The 12,383-nt window shown below is 54.4% G+C and overlaps 2 protein-coding genes and 1 long non-coding RNA gene across 3 annotated transcripts; 2 read left to right on the forward strand and 1 right to left on the reverse strand.

The window, feature by feature from the left end:
* Positions 1–469: 469 nt before the first annotated feature.
* Positions 470–6,125, reverse strand: LOC139085479 (uncharacterized). Its single transcript, XR_011543800.1, has 2 exons — positions 5,820–6,125; positions 470–4,819 (listed from the first exon to the last, which is right to left on the reverse strand). It is a non-coding gene; the product is annotated as an uncharacterized lncRNA (long non-coding RNA).
* APOC4 (apolipoprotein C4) lies at positions 5,197–8,273 on the forward strand. The gene is made up of 3 exons (XM_070632922.1): positions 5,197–6,383; positions 7,389–7,530; positions 8,064–8,273. The coding sequence occupies exons 1-3, from the start codon at positions 6,308–6,310 to the stop codon at positions 8,227–8,229; spliced, it is 384 nt and encodes a 127-aa protein (XP_070489023.1). The 5' UTR covers positions 5,197–6,307; the 3' UTR covers positions 8,230–8,273.
* Positions 8,274–8,722: 449 nt separating this feature from the next.
* Positions 8,723–11,162, forward strand: APOC2 (apolipoprotein C2). The gene is made up of 4 exons (XM_008506824.2): positions 8,723–8,835; positions 9,563–9,638; positions 9,805–9,964; positions 10,916–11,162. The coding sequence occupies exons 2-4, from the start codon at positions 9,584–9,586 to the stop codon at positions 11,004–11,006; spliced, it is 306 nt and encodes a 101-aa protein (XP_008505046.1). The 5' UTR covers positions 8,723–8,835; positions 9,563–9,583; the 3' UTR covers positions 11,007–11,162.
* The last annotated feature ends 1,221 nt before the right edge of the window (positions 11,163–12,383 follow it).

A 12,383-nucleotide genomic window follows, 5' to 3' on the forward strand; every position in this document is an offset into this window, starting at 1 on the left:
GCACAACCTTGTGTATTTGAATTCTCCCATGATTGAGGACATCCTCCAAGCACATCTGAGGTTTGCTTCAGGAGGGGAGAGGAACAGGGGAAGGAGGGAGAACAAAGGTGGGGAATAAATAAATAGAACTCTCTGTACTTAATGCCCCTGACCCCCCCCAAAATCAACCTTCCCCCCCACCCCCACCGCCATCAAGCTCCTAAACTCTCTTCCAACTCAGCAGCCAGGGGGATCCTGTTAAAACAAGTCAGATCACGCCCCTCCTCTGCTCAGAACCCTCCTCCACCCTCAGAGGAAAACCAAAGATTACACGAAGTTCTATAAGCTCCACTCTGCCTGTCCCGATCGTCTCTGTGGCACACCCCCATCCCTCCTCATGGCCGGAGTCCCGCCCCGGCTGAGTCCAGGTTCCTGAGGGATGGACGGCGTCGGTGCAACGAGGGAAAATGAAGAGGACGTGAGACTTTGGTTGGTGTTAGCAAGTCCGACTTTACTGTGCACAAGTGTCGTTTCTATATTTTTCAGGATTAGTACAGAAATAGCTCTACAAATATTCTCAGAGAGATAAGGAAGTAAAAAACGAGCACAAGAATATTTATTAGCATTCTATTCTATAGAGCATAAGGTTAATGGTAGTCTTCTCCGCAATTAACTAGTGTTTGTTGTCTCTAAGCAAAAAGAGATAGGTACCTAGGCATCTGTTGTAATTCATGGTAAAGTTAAATCAAAGAGAGAAGGTCCAGGCCTCCGGACAGGACAGCAGTCCATCTGTTTACATCCTGGGGGAGCCATCCCTGCCTCCCTCAATCATTTACGCCATTAGTGTAGATGGTTAATGGGAACAAAAGGCGACTCCAGGGTGTCTTATCCCCAGGGCTATTTGCGTTCTCAGCGGGCAGTTAAGCATCTTTACATTCCCGCGCCCCTTAGGGGGTGAAAGCATTCCTTTGTCTTTTAGATTGTAGAGCTAACAGTCCCTTAAGCACACTGCCAGGAGAAAATATCATTTTATTAGTAAAGTAAAGGGCTGAAAAGCTAAGCTAAATGATATATCTTCAAGAATGAAAAACAGAAATAAGTATACACATAACCTTGCTAGAAAGCATGCATATAATTCAGAAAATATCAGGGGTGTCGGCCGGCCATTCTTCACCGAGGGGCATCCCTGCACCCCTCGGCCCTTCTACTCATCAATTATTTATTATTTATTGCTTTTAGGAGAAAACCTCTATAACATTTTAACAGAAAGCAGAAGGTCAAGAATAATATATAGATACTTCTTGATCATCCAATTAACCAGCAAACTTGGGAGGACGATGCATATATATTTAGACAAAGAACTGGAGGGAGAAGGAAACATTAACCGGATGGAGGCCATAAACCTAATTCGACATCTTATCTGGGCAGGATTCCTTTCTGCTTGTCTCAAAAGGGACTGTGTGCTCCTCCATTAATTAACTGCATCAAATGAAATTAGCTCTCAGAAAAATATCTTGAAAGCTACCTGCAGGTGGTCACATTCTCTTACTATATTTAATTCTCCCGGGAGGTAGTACCTCCCAAGCAGCCACCCAAAGGAGTGAAAACTGGAGGTTAAGAAAGGAAAAGGAATGAAAGGCAATTAGAAGCAGCACAGGTTTCAGAACTATGTGAGGGGCCGGCCGGTTATTCTTCACCAAGGGGCGACCCTGCACCCCTCGGCGTTAATCGGCTGGACCCTGTCAAACAGCCGATCAAATGATGTAGCCACGGCTCCCGGCACCTCATGGCTCCTCCAACATGCTGGACAGGCTCCTACCTCAGGGCCTTTGCACTCACTGTTCTCCCTGCCGGGAATGCTCCTCCCCTAGATGTCCAGATATCTCCCTGGCCCATCTCACCTCCTCCAGGTGTCTGTTCAAAATTGCCCCCAGCATGGTGCCCCAGTCCCATATTGTTCTCCTTTATCTCTTTATCTCCCTTTCTTTGCAGCATTTATTACTGTCTGATATATCATATGTCTATTCGCTTACTTGTTTACTGGCAGTGTCTCCCACTGTTAGGATGTCACGTTCAGGGAGGCTGTGTTGCTCCCTGCCGTGCCCCCGAGTTCCCAGCACCGTGCCTGGCACACAGGGAGACCTCAATCAATACTTCCTGAATCAATGAATGGACATTCAGCTTCCATGGACCAGCTGACACGTAGATGCTTGATTACCATTCATTACCCAGTTGTGAATTTGTTAGTTCTAAGTCCGCAATTTTCCCTTGACACTTTATATTTTACAGCCAATACATTTGTTCTCCTTAGGTTTACAAATATACCTTCAGGACCTCAGAGGGCAAATAGGCCTGGTCATGCCAAGAAACAGACACCCAGTGAGTCCCAGACATGTACGTAGAAACGTTTACCTCCAGGAGCAGAGGCGGCTTGTTCAGACAGTGCCACCCACGGCACACACAACACATAGTGGCCAGGGCAGGGATGGGGATGCCAGCTGGCACCTGGCTCAGCCTAAGGGGTCAGGGAGGGCTCCCTGGAGGAGGGGACATTGCACCTAAAACCTGAAAGACAGTTCAGAATCACACAGAGAAGGGGGCAAGAGTGTGACGAGCAGCAGAATTTTTTGACCCATGAATGTCTATCGTACAAACACATGGATGGGAAACTTTCATACAGAAATGAATGAATGGAGCCACTTTGTAAAACAGTCTATGAGTTCCTGGAAAAGTTAAACAGAATTACCATATGATCCAGCAATTCCACTCAGAAGGACTGCAAACATGTCCATACAGAAACCTGTACACAAACATTCATAGCAGCATTCTTCATAATAGCTAAAAAGTGGAAACAACCCAAATGCCCACCAACTGATGAATGGATAAATAAGTCCACAGAGTGTGTGTACATCCAGTGTATGTCTATGTCCATCCATATGGTGGAATACTATTCAGTCATAAAAAAGAATGGAGTATGGATGCCTGCAACCACACGCATGAACCATGAAAACCTTCTGCTTTCACAGCCACGCAGTGCGTGATTCTATTCACACAAAATGTCCAGAATAGCAAAATCTATAGAGACAGAAAGCAGATTAGTGGTTTCTCTGCCGAGGGGAGGAGGCAGTGGGGTGTGGCTGCTAATGGGAACGGGGCTTCCTTTGGGATGATGAGAATGCTCTGGAATGAGATGATGGTGATGGTTGCACAACTTTGCAAATATACTAAAAACGATTGAAATGCCCACTTTAAAAAGGTGAATTTTACAGTATGTGAACAGCTCAATTTTTATTTTATTTTGTTTTATTTTATTTTACTTATTTTGGTGAGGAAGATTGTTGTTGAGTTAACATCTGTGCCAGTCTTCCTTTATTTTGTATGTGGGTCACCGCCATAGCATGGCTGATGGGTGGTGTAGGTCCATGCCCAGGATCTGAACCTGCAAACCCCAGGCCACTGAAGCAGAGCATGTGAACTTAACCACTACACCACAGGGCTGGCCCCAGCTCAATTTTTTTTTTTTTTTTGAGGAAGATTAGCCCTGAGCTAACATCTGCCACCAATCCTCCCCTTTTTTTTTTTGCTGAGGAAGACTGGCCCTGAGCTAACATCTGTGCCCCTCTTCCTCTACTTTATATGTGGGACGCCTGCCACAGCATGGCTTGCCAAGCAGTGCCATGTCCACACCCAGGATCCAAATCAGTGAACCCCAGGCCACCAAAGTGGAACGTGCGAACTTAACCATTATACCACCAGGCCAGCCCCAGCTCAGTTTTTGAAAAAGAATGAAAGGAGATCGCCCAGACAGAAGGCGGAAGGAAGGGATCAAGAAGGGGACATTTCCACCTCTTTTTCATCCCAGACTTCCCTCACAACCAGAGCAGCCGGGGAGGTGAGTTGTTAGTGATGCTAGAAGAGAGGCGGGTCCAGGGGTGAGGGGTGAGGGGACAGGGTCCAGACTGGGGCAGGGACCCTGGGGTGGAGAAAAACAGACAAAGACTGCTTCGGGGGTCTGGCGGTCAGGACTGGTGTCTCATACACAGGAACCTGCAGGCTCCGGATGAGGTTCTCCCTGCCCCGACACACACACTGGGGCCTCAGGACCCACCTCTCCCCCTCCGCACTCCCTCCTGTGACCTTTCCACCCCCATCCCCTCACCAGCAGTTGTTTTTGAGGCTCTGAATGACCTTCAGCCTGTTCCTGTCCCCAAGCGAGCACAAATATTGCAGGCAGCAAAAACAAACAGCCCGCACAGACCTTGGAGCTGGGGCAGGGGTCAGCGACCTGCCCCAGGGCCCATCTCAGCCCCTGGCCCTGCTCCAGCCTCCCTCTCGTCCTCTAGGATTTGGGTGGGAGGTGGGGCAGAGGTCGTGCTGGCTTGGCGAGGCAGTGTGAGGGGGCCTGGTTCCAACTCACCACTTTCTGGTTGAGTAGCTGTTGGTAAGTGGTCTCACTCCCAGCTCCGTAGCCTCAGTTTCCTCATCTGTCAAATGGGAAGGATAAAGATGCCCACTCCATAGGGCTGTTGTGAGTTCATTCAATGAGCTAATGTGCTGGTGGTACATAGCATGCGCTCAGCGTGCGCTCAACAAACAGCGGCGACGTTGACCACGTGCCTCTGTGGCCTGTCTGGTGCTCCTCGCAGCACTTTCCGTAAGCGATCTCCTCTACCCTCCCACACAGGTAGTCTTCATGGATGAAGAAGCAGGCCCAGAGAAGTTAAACAACTTGCACCAGGTCACACAGCTGGGGAGATGGGGAGCCAGGCTCTGACCCCCATGCCGTGCTACTTCTCATAACACGACCCATGGTGGATCTCTCCTTTTATTTTTTTTATTACTGCAAAACATGTAACATAAATTACCATTTTCACCAGGTTTAGATGTACAGTTTAGTGGCATCAGGTACATTCACAATGTCGTGCAACCATCACCACTATCTATTTCTGGAACTTTTCCACCACCCCCAACAGAAACCCTAGGAGGTGCTGATTATTGTTAGAGAGGAACTCCAGGGAACATTTGCTGAGGCCCTACTGTGTGCCAGAGCCCATGCTGGGGCCACTGGGAGAGACAGCATTCTGCTGGAAGCTTCCAGGTCAGGACCATACTGTCTGGACATTCAGGTTTCCACAAAGGTGTGGTTGTCAGATTTACCACATAAAAACACAGGATCCTGGTTAGATTGGAATTCCAGATAAACAACAAATCTTTTTCTTTTTTTAGGTGAGGAAGAATGACCCTGAGCTAACATCTGTTGCCAATCTTCCTCTTTTTTTCCTCGAGGAAGATTGTTGCTGAGCTAACATCTGTGCCCATCTTCCTCTGTTTTGTATGCGGGATGCTGCCATAGCATGGCTTGATGAGCAGTGCATAGGTTCGCACCCAGGATCCAAACCGGTGAACCGTGGGCCACCAAAGTGGAGCATGCAAACTTAACCACTACACCACTGGGCCAGCCCCAACAAATTATTTTTAGTATAATTCTCAAATATTGCATGGGACATACTTATACTAAAAACAAATCATTATTTATCGAATTTCAAATGTCATTGGGGGACCTGTATTTTATCTGGCACCCTAGACCAAGGAATCCAGCCCATAGTCCCCCGGCCAAACTGGGTGCTCTGGCTCACGGCTCAGTCCTCCAAGAGAAGAGGCTCGTTTTCTTTCTGTCTAGCATGGGACCAAGCCGGATGTTGACAACTGCCGTGGGTGCCTGGAGCCTTCCCTCGCTGAGCCTCACTCAGCCTCCACATGGACTCCAGGAGGCAGCCGCTCATCGCCTTCCCCATTTTACAGATGAAAACGTGGAGGCCCCAAGAAGGGAATGTACTCACCCAGCTCACACGGTGAGGCTGTATCTGGCCCCGTAGCCCAGCAGCCAAGGGATCTCAGAGACGAAAAAGGAATAATCATCAACAGCAATGATCTGGGAGCACCTGTAGTGCCAGGCTCCGTGTTAAGACCGTCCTTGTGTCATTTCATTCAATCGATGAAAGATGGATTCCAGGCCCATTTTACAGAAGAGGAAACTGAGCCCAGAAAGAGGGGCTGTCATGGGAGGTGGAGCCAGGATTTGAACCCGGTTCGATGTGGGAGGCCGAAGAGCCTTGTGCCTTCCCCCATCAGGACGGGGTGCTGGGAGCGCAGGAGGGAGGGAGGCCAGCAGGGGCGGGCATGGCCTGATTGTCACTGTCACCTGGGGCCCTCTATCTGAAGTCCCTGCCAAGGGGCGTGGGGAGGCAGCCTGGGGAGGGCTCTGCTCCGTGGAGCCTCGCTCTCCCTCAGCCCGGAGAGCCAAGCACGGAGGGACAGAGCCTCTAGAATGTCGCTCCCCGGACACAGACCCCGGGCCCTGCCCTCTCTCTGCTTCTCCGTCCTGGTCCTGGCCTGGGTTGTGGGTGAGGAGTGGGTGGGCGGATGTGGGGACCACGCTGCGGCGTGAGGTGTGAGCGTGACGGTCAGTGTGGAATGCAGGTTTGTGCATGGTGGCGTGCAGACGTGTGCATGCGTCTGATGTGTGTGAAGTGTGTACATGGGGTTGGTACAAATGATAGTGGTCAAGTGTGTGCGTTTGCATCTGTGTAAGCCTGAGAGTAGGCAGTCGACGTGATTGTGTGTGTCTGTGAACATGCATGGGTTTGTGTGCACGTGTGTCTTTGCAGGGTATGTATGCAAAAGATTTGAGTGTGTGGACACGTGTGAGGGCGTCTGTATGTGAGTATGTCTGGGTTCTGCACATGCATTTAAAACGTTAATACTTCTATAATGCCTACAACGTGTAAGGCACCATTCTAATTGCCTTCTACATGTTAACCCTGAATTCGCACAATAACCCTACCAAGTAGGTCCTATCATTACCTCATGCCCCAGAAGGGGAAACTGAGTCTTGAAGAGGTTAAGTCCTTGGCCAAGGGCACGCCACAGGTCACACAGGTGCCTCTGTACATTCCTGGACGTGTATCTGTGTGACAGCTGGTCTCTGTAGGTGGGGCTTTGCCCAGATGTGCGTGTGCTGCAGAGACAGGTGTGTGCGAGGAAGTCAGGTGTGATCTGTGGCAGAACCCCTGGCCCCCCGGGAGGAAGTGACAGCATGGCTCAGCCATCCTCCTCCTGTGCTTGCCCGCCACGGCCTGTGGAGGTGGTTCAGACAGTGCAGGCTGCCAGATCGGGTCGTGAAGCAGGCATCAGGAAAAGGATGGGGGTCAGAGAGGCGGGGCTCAGGCTGAGGGAGAAAGCCACAGGCAGACGCAGGGGTGACAGGAGGGGCCGGTGGTGAGAGGACTGGCTGCCCCTGGGCTACCAGGAGTGACAGCGACGGTGAGTATGGAGGGAGAGGAAAGAGGAAGAGGAAAGAGGGGTTCTGGGGTCGCAGCCCAACCAAGTTGCCCTCTGGTCTCACCTAGTGTGCCAGCAAGAAGAGCCTACAGGATCCCCGAGCCCCCCACCAGCGTGGGGGAGCAGTCCCTGGGGCCTGGTGCAGAGCAAGGTGAAGGAGCTCATGGAGCCGCTGGTGACCAAGGTCAGAGAGAGGTGGCAGTGGTTGTGGTGAGTGTGCCCAGGAGTGGGCTGGGGCCTGCACGCCCGGGGAGGAGGGGCTGGGGCCTGGACTCCCAGGGCTGAGGGAGGAGGGGCTGGGGGCCTGGACTCCTGGGTCTGAGGGAGGAGGGGCTGGGGCATGATTCCTGGGTCTGAGGGAGGAGGCGGCTGGGGGCCTAGACCCCTGGGTCTGAGGGAGGAGGGGCTGGGGCCTGGACTCCCAGGGCTGAGGGAGGAGGAGCTGGGGGCCTGGACTCCTGGGTCTGAGGGAGGAGGGGCTGGGGCATGATTCCTGGGTCTGAGGGAGGAGGGGCTGGGGGCCTGGACCCCTGGGTCTGAGGGAGGAGGGCCCGGGGGGCCTGGACTCTTGAATTCTGAGGGAGTGACGTGGGGTGGGGGAGGGCTCTGAGCCCTGGGTCTGAGGGGAGTGTAGGGCAGGGGTTGAGAGCAGGGACTCCCAGGTCAGAGGAAGAAAGAGGTGTCCTGGGCCGAGGTCTTGACGGGTAACAAGGGTCTCAGCTGTGATGTCCCCTCTCCCACAGGGGCCCCTCGCTCTTCCAAGGCTTCATGCAGACATACTATGATGACCACCTGAAGGACCTGGGTCCCCGTGCCAAGGCCTGGCTCCACAGCTCCAAGGACAGCCTCCTGAACAAGACCTACAGCCTGTGTCCCCAGCTTCTCTGCGGGGACGAGAACCAGGGTTGAAGTGTTCACACGCAGCCTCCACAATAAAGAAATTCTTCTCTGTGTGCCTGTTCTACTCCCTCCCTACCCACCCCCAGCAGTTAATGACCAGAGGGGGCGAAATGGGGCAGGGGAGAGACAGTGCGGGGGGGCCTTGGGGGAAGGAGTAAGGGGATACCCCCTCCCCCAGTCCTGAGCCCCCATCTGCGGGCTGGGGGAGGGGGGGCAACTTCAGCCTCCTCAGTTGGGGACGGAGGGTGAGGGCTGGAGAGCAGGCAGGGTTAGCAGGTGCCCACAGCGACCCCTCATTCAGAGCTCTGCCTTCCCCTCCACGTGATGGAGACCCCAGACCCCACGCTGGTGGGTGCCTGGAGCCCCCAGACTCTCCACAGCCCCCCAACAGCCTGACTCTCTCAGGGGTGAATTTTCAGAGTGGGGGCTGCCTGTGGCTTGACCTTGGGGACGTCACTGCCCTCTCTGCCCCCGCCCCACCCCCTCAGCGGTTCTGTTGGCCAGGACTTTGGCCTAGGCGTTGAGGAGGGGGTGGCGGCTATGGAGGAGGGTGGCTCTGGAGAGCTATAAAGCGTTTCTCGCTCAGAGCTGGGAAGGACAGTCTGCTAGAGTCCGGTAAGACAGGGGCTGAAATCGGGGAGGGGGGTGGTGAGTAGGCGGGTGAGCAAAGATTGTTAGAAATTGCGAGAGGCCCGATGTCAGATTCCCGGGTTGGCATCGCAGCCGTTAGAATCGAGAGTGTTTGCCACTGCTGATCCCTCCTGGGTCGGATCTCAACCTGTTGGAGTTGCCAATTCCTCATCTACAAAATGTGGATGATCCTATGGGGGGCTGAGCACTGTAGTCACAGAGAGTGCCTCCCCCAGAGGGCTCAGTGGAGGACGGAGGAGATGAGTGAATGTGGTAGAACAGGACCCGGTTAGTGGGGGTTCTTGAGTGTATGGTTTGTCTCCGCACCAACTGGGTCTAGCGTAAATGCCACCCTCTGCTCAGGCTTTCCCCTTCGGAGGACCTATTGCCGTGCAACATGCCTTATATTTTATTCCTTTAATATTTGTTCATCATATTTCTCTCTCATGTCAGCTTTGTCGGGGGGGGGCCATTGCTGTGTTCACGGCTGGGCCCAGATCTGTGTTTGGCATACACTAGGTACTCAAGAAATGCTCCTAGAGTGAATCAATGGATGTTAGAATTAAATCAAGGGCAGAATCACAGAATGTTAGGCAGTGAGACCCAAGCCAGTCCACGAGGAACTTGACTCAGGCGGGCAGGGAGAAGAGGGGAGCCCAGCCCTCCACCCAGGAATAGATGCCTCCAGTGGCTTGTCCCACACCCTCCTCAGTGTTTCAGCTCTCCCGACACCATGGGCACCCGATACCTCCTGGCTCTGTTTCTTGTTCTCCTGGCATTAGCATTCGGTGAGTGGGGTCAGCAGGGGAGAGGGTCTCTGTGAGGGGGGATAAGCCCCAAGCATCTTCCCAGCCCAGTTCTCGCCAGGCCCTACCCCTGGCCCCTCCTTGCCTCCCCTGCCTCGTTCTCCCCCGGACAGGCCCATCCCTCCCCTAATGCCCTCTCCCCCGGCAGAGGTCCAGGGGACCCATGAGCCCCAGGAAGATGAGGCGGCCAGCACCCCCCTGCTCACCAAGGTGCAGGAATCACTCCTTAGTTACTGGGATTCAGCCAAAACAGCCGCCCAGGACCTGTACAAGAAGACATCCCTGACAACCGTGGATGAGAAAATCAGGTACCACCGCACCCAGGAACCAGGGGTCTGGCCCCCGCCTCCTACAGCATCCAGGACCCAGGAGTTCCAGCCCCTGGCCCCTCCTCCCTCAGACTCAGGAGTCCAGGTTCAAATGTATACTTTCTCAAGGACCAGGTATCAGCCCCGAGCCCCCCCAACTCCATCAGACCTGGGATTCTGAGATCCCAGCCCTGGCCGACCCAGGGATCCAGGAGTTTGGGATCCTGTCACCTCTTCCCTCAGGTCACATGATTCTGGGCCCTCAGCCTCCTCCCTCAGACCCAGGAATACAGGTCCCAGCCCCTCCTCCCTCAGACCCAGGGGTCCATCCCCAGCCCCTCCTCCCTCAGATCCAGGAGTCCGGCCCCCAGCCCCTCCTCCCTCAGACCCAGGAGTCCGGCCCCCAGCCCCTCCTCCCTCAGACCCAGGGGTCCATCCCCAGCCCCTCCTCCCTCAGATCAGGAGTCTGGCCCCCAGCCCCTCCTCCCTCAGACCCAGGAATACAGGTCCCAGCCCCTCCTCCCTCAGACCCAGGAGTCCAGGCCCCCAGCCCCCTCCTCCCTTAGATCCAGGAGTCCGGCCCCCAGCCCCTCCTCCCTCAGACCCAGGGGTCCATCCCCAGCCCCTCCTCCCTCAGATCAGGAGTCTGGCCCCCAGCCCCTCCTCCCTCAGACCCAGGAATACAGGTCCCAGCCCCCTCCTTTCTCAGACCCAGGAGTCTATCCCCCAGCCCCTCCTCCCTCAGACCCAGGAGTCCGGGCCCCCAGCCCCCTCCTCCCTTAGATCCAGGAGTCCAGGCCCCCAGCCCCTCTTCCCTCAGACCCAAGGGTCTATCCCCCAGCCCCTCCTCCCTCAGACCCAGGGGTCCAGGCCCCCAGCCCCTCCTCCCTCAGACCCAGGAGTCCAGGGCCCTGACCCCTCCTTCTCAGTTCCTCTGTCCTTTCTCCCCAGGGACATGTACAGCAAAAGCACAGCGGCTGTGAGCACTTACGCAGAGATTCTAACTGACCAGTTCCTTTCCCTGCTGAAGGGAGATTCGTAACAGCCGGGCCCCCATTGTGGGGGAGCGGCGAGTGCAGACCCTAGCCACCCCTTGTCTCCACGGCACCCCCCCCCCCCCACTTCCTAGCAGCTCCAGGCATGCTGCTCCCAATTGTAGCCTGACTTCTCTCAATAAAAAACGCCATTTGTTCTCTTCCGTGTGGTTGCTTTTCTGAGACCTCAGGGGTCAAGATAGAGGGGCTGGTTCAGTCCAGTCAGCATTTACTGAGCAGCCACTCTATGTACGCAGCCCTAACCTGGTCAGTAGGAACAGAGAGGTGAATAATATATTATATTTATATATCTGTACATATTATACCTAATATAGTAATAATCACGATGACTCATCCTAACAATAATTAGAGACCACCCTTCACTAAGGTCCACCTTTCTCACCCGCAAAATGACAAACCACAGCTAGCCTGCAGGGACCTGTGGCAGTGTCCAGGCCCTGGGCTGACACTTTAAATGTGCCATCACTGTGAGGTGTCCAGCGGTCCTGTGACAGAGGGGAGACTGTGCCCACGAGTCATTGCCGAGTGTAGGAAGTCGGTGCCCAGGTTGGCTGGGACCCAAGAGGACAGACCTGCCAAAGCCGTGCTCCGTGAAAATTCCTATATATCTATCCCGTGTGTATTTACTAAGACCCTCCCAGGCCCTGAGGACACAGCAGAGAAAAGACAGACACTCCTGCCTTCATGTGGCCCCTCACAAAGCTATTGACGGGGTCCTGGCCCAATTCCATATGATTTTAGTGCTTACAGCTTGATGGTATGTTTTGTGACCTGCTCTCTTCTGATTAGCAACAGAAACATTTCCTGAGCTCCTACTCAGGGCCAGAAGCTATGCTCCATCCTGAGGCCACAAACAGAGAGGCTGGGGGGTGGGGAGAGGAGACAGAGGATGAGCCAGAGGACCAATGGAGAAGGTACCCTCAGACAGCAACGGAGGCAATGAAGAGGAGAGGAAGGGAGGAGATGGAGGCCTGGGTGCGGCCAGCTCGGAGCGGGAGTGAGTTCCCGCACAGGGCGGGCCTCCTAGAGGACCTGGCTTGGCTGGTCACAGGGCGATACATCACAATGCAGTGTGTGAGGGCCTGGAGAGTGGGGGGAGGGGAGGGGGGACACTCCCCTGGGCCCCAGGTCCAGGTGGGGTGGTTAGCGGTTGGACGAGGGTGTCTCGGCAGTGGGGAACTGCAGACAAAAAGCACAGAGAGTGCAAACAAGAGCAGAGGCTCTGTGGCCTGAGAGAGGACAGGGCTGAGCCCATGGGTAGAGGGGCTGGGGCCTGGACTCCTGGATCCTGAGGGAGCAGAGGGTGGTCCTGGGCCCCCAAGGCCCGGGAGTAGGGCTGCTGGCCTCTGCGGACTCAGCGCTCC

The sequence above is a fragment of the Equus przewalskii genome, chromosome 9, assembly GCF_037783145.1.
Source record: "Equus przewalskii isolate Varuska chromosome 9, EquPr2, whole genome shotgun sequence".
Classification (NCBI taxonomy): Eukaryota; Metazoa; Chordata; class Mammalia; order Perissodactyla; family Equidae; genus Equus; species Equus przewalskii.

Coding starts and splice junctions, on each gene's coding strand:
- APOC4 (XM_070632922.1), top strand. CDS start 6,308: ATGTCGCTCCCCGGACACAGACCCCGGGCCCTGCCCTCTCTCTGCTTC. Junction 6,384..7,388: donor GGTCCTGGCCTGGGTTGTGG/GTGAGGAGTGGG, acceptor GGTCTCACCTAG/TGTGCCAGCAAGAAGAGCCT. Junction 7,531..8,063: donor GAGAGGTGGCAGTGGTTGTG/GTGAGTGTGCCC, acceptor CCTCTCCCACAG/GGGCCCCTCGCTCTTCCAAG.
- APOC2 (XM_008506824.2), top strand. CDS start 9,584: ATGGGCACCCGATACCTCCTGGCTCTGTTTCTTGTTCTCCTGGCATTA. Junction 9,639..9,804: donor TCTCCTGGCATTAGCATTCG/GTGAGTGGGGTC, acceptor CTCCCCCGGCAG/AGGTCCAGGGGACCCATGAG. Junction 9,965..10,915: donor ACCGTGGATGAGAAAATCAG/GTACCACCGCAC, acceptor CTTTCTCCCCAG/GGACATGTACAGCAAAAGCA.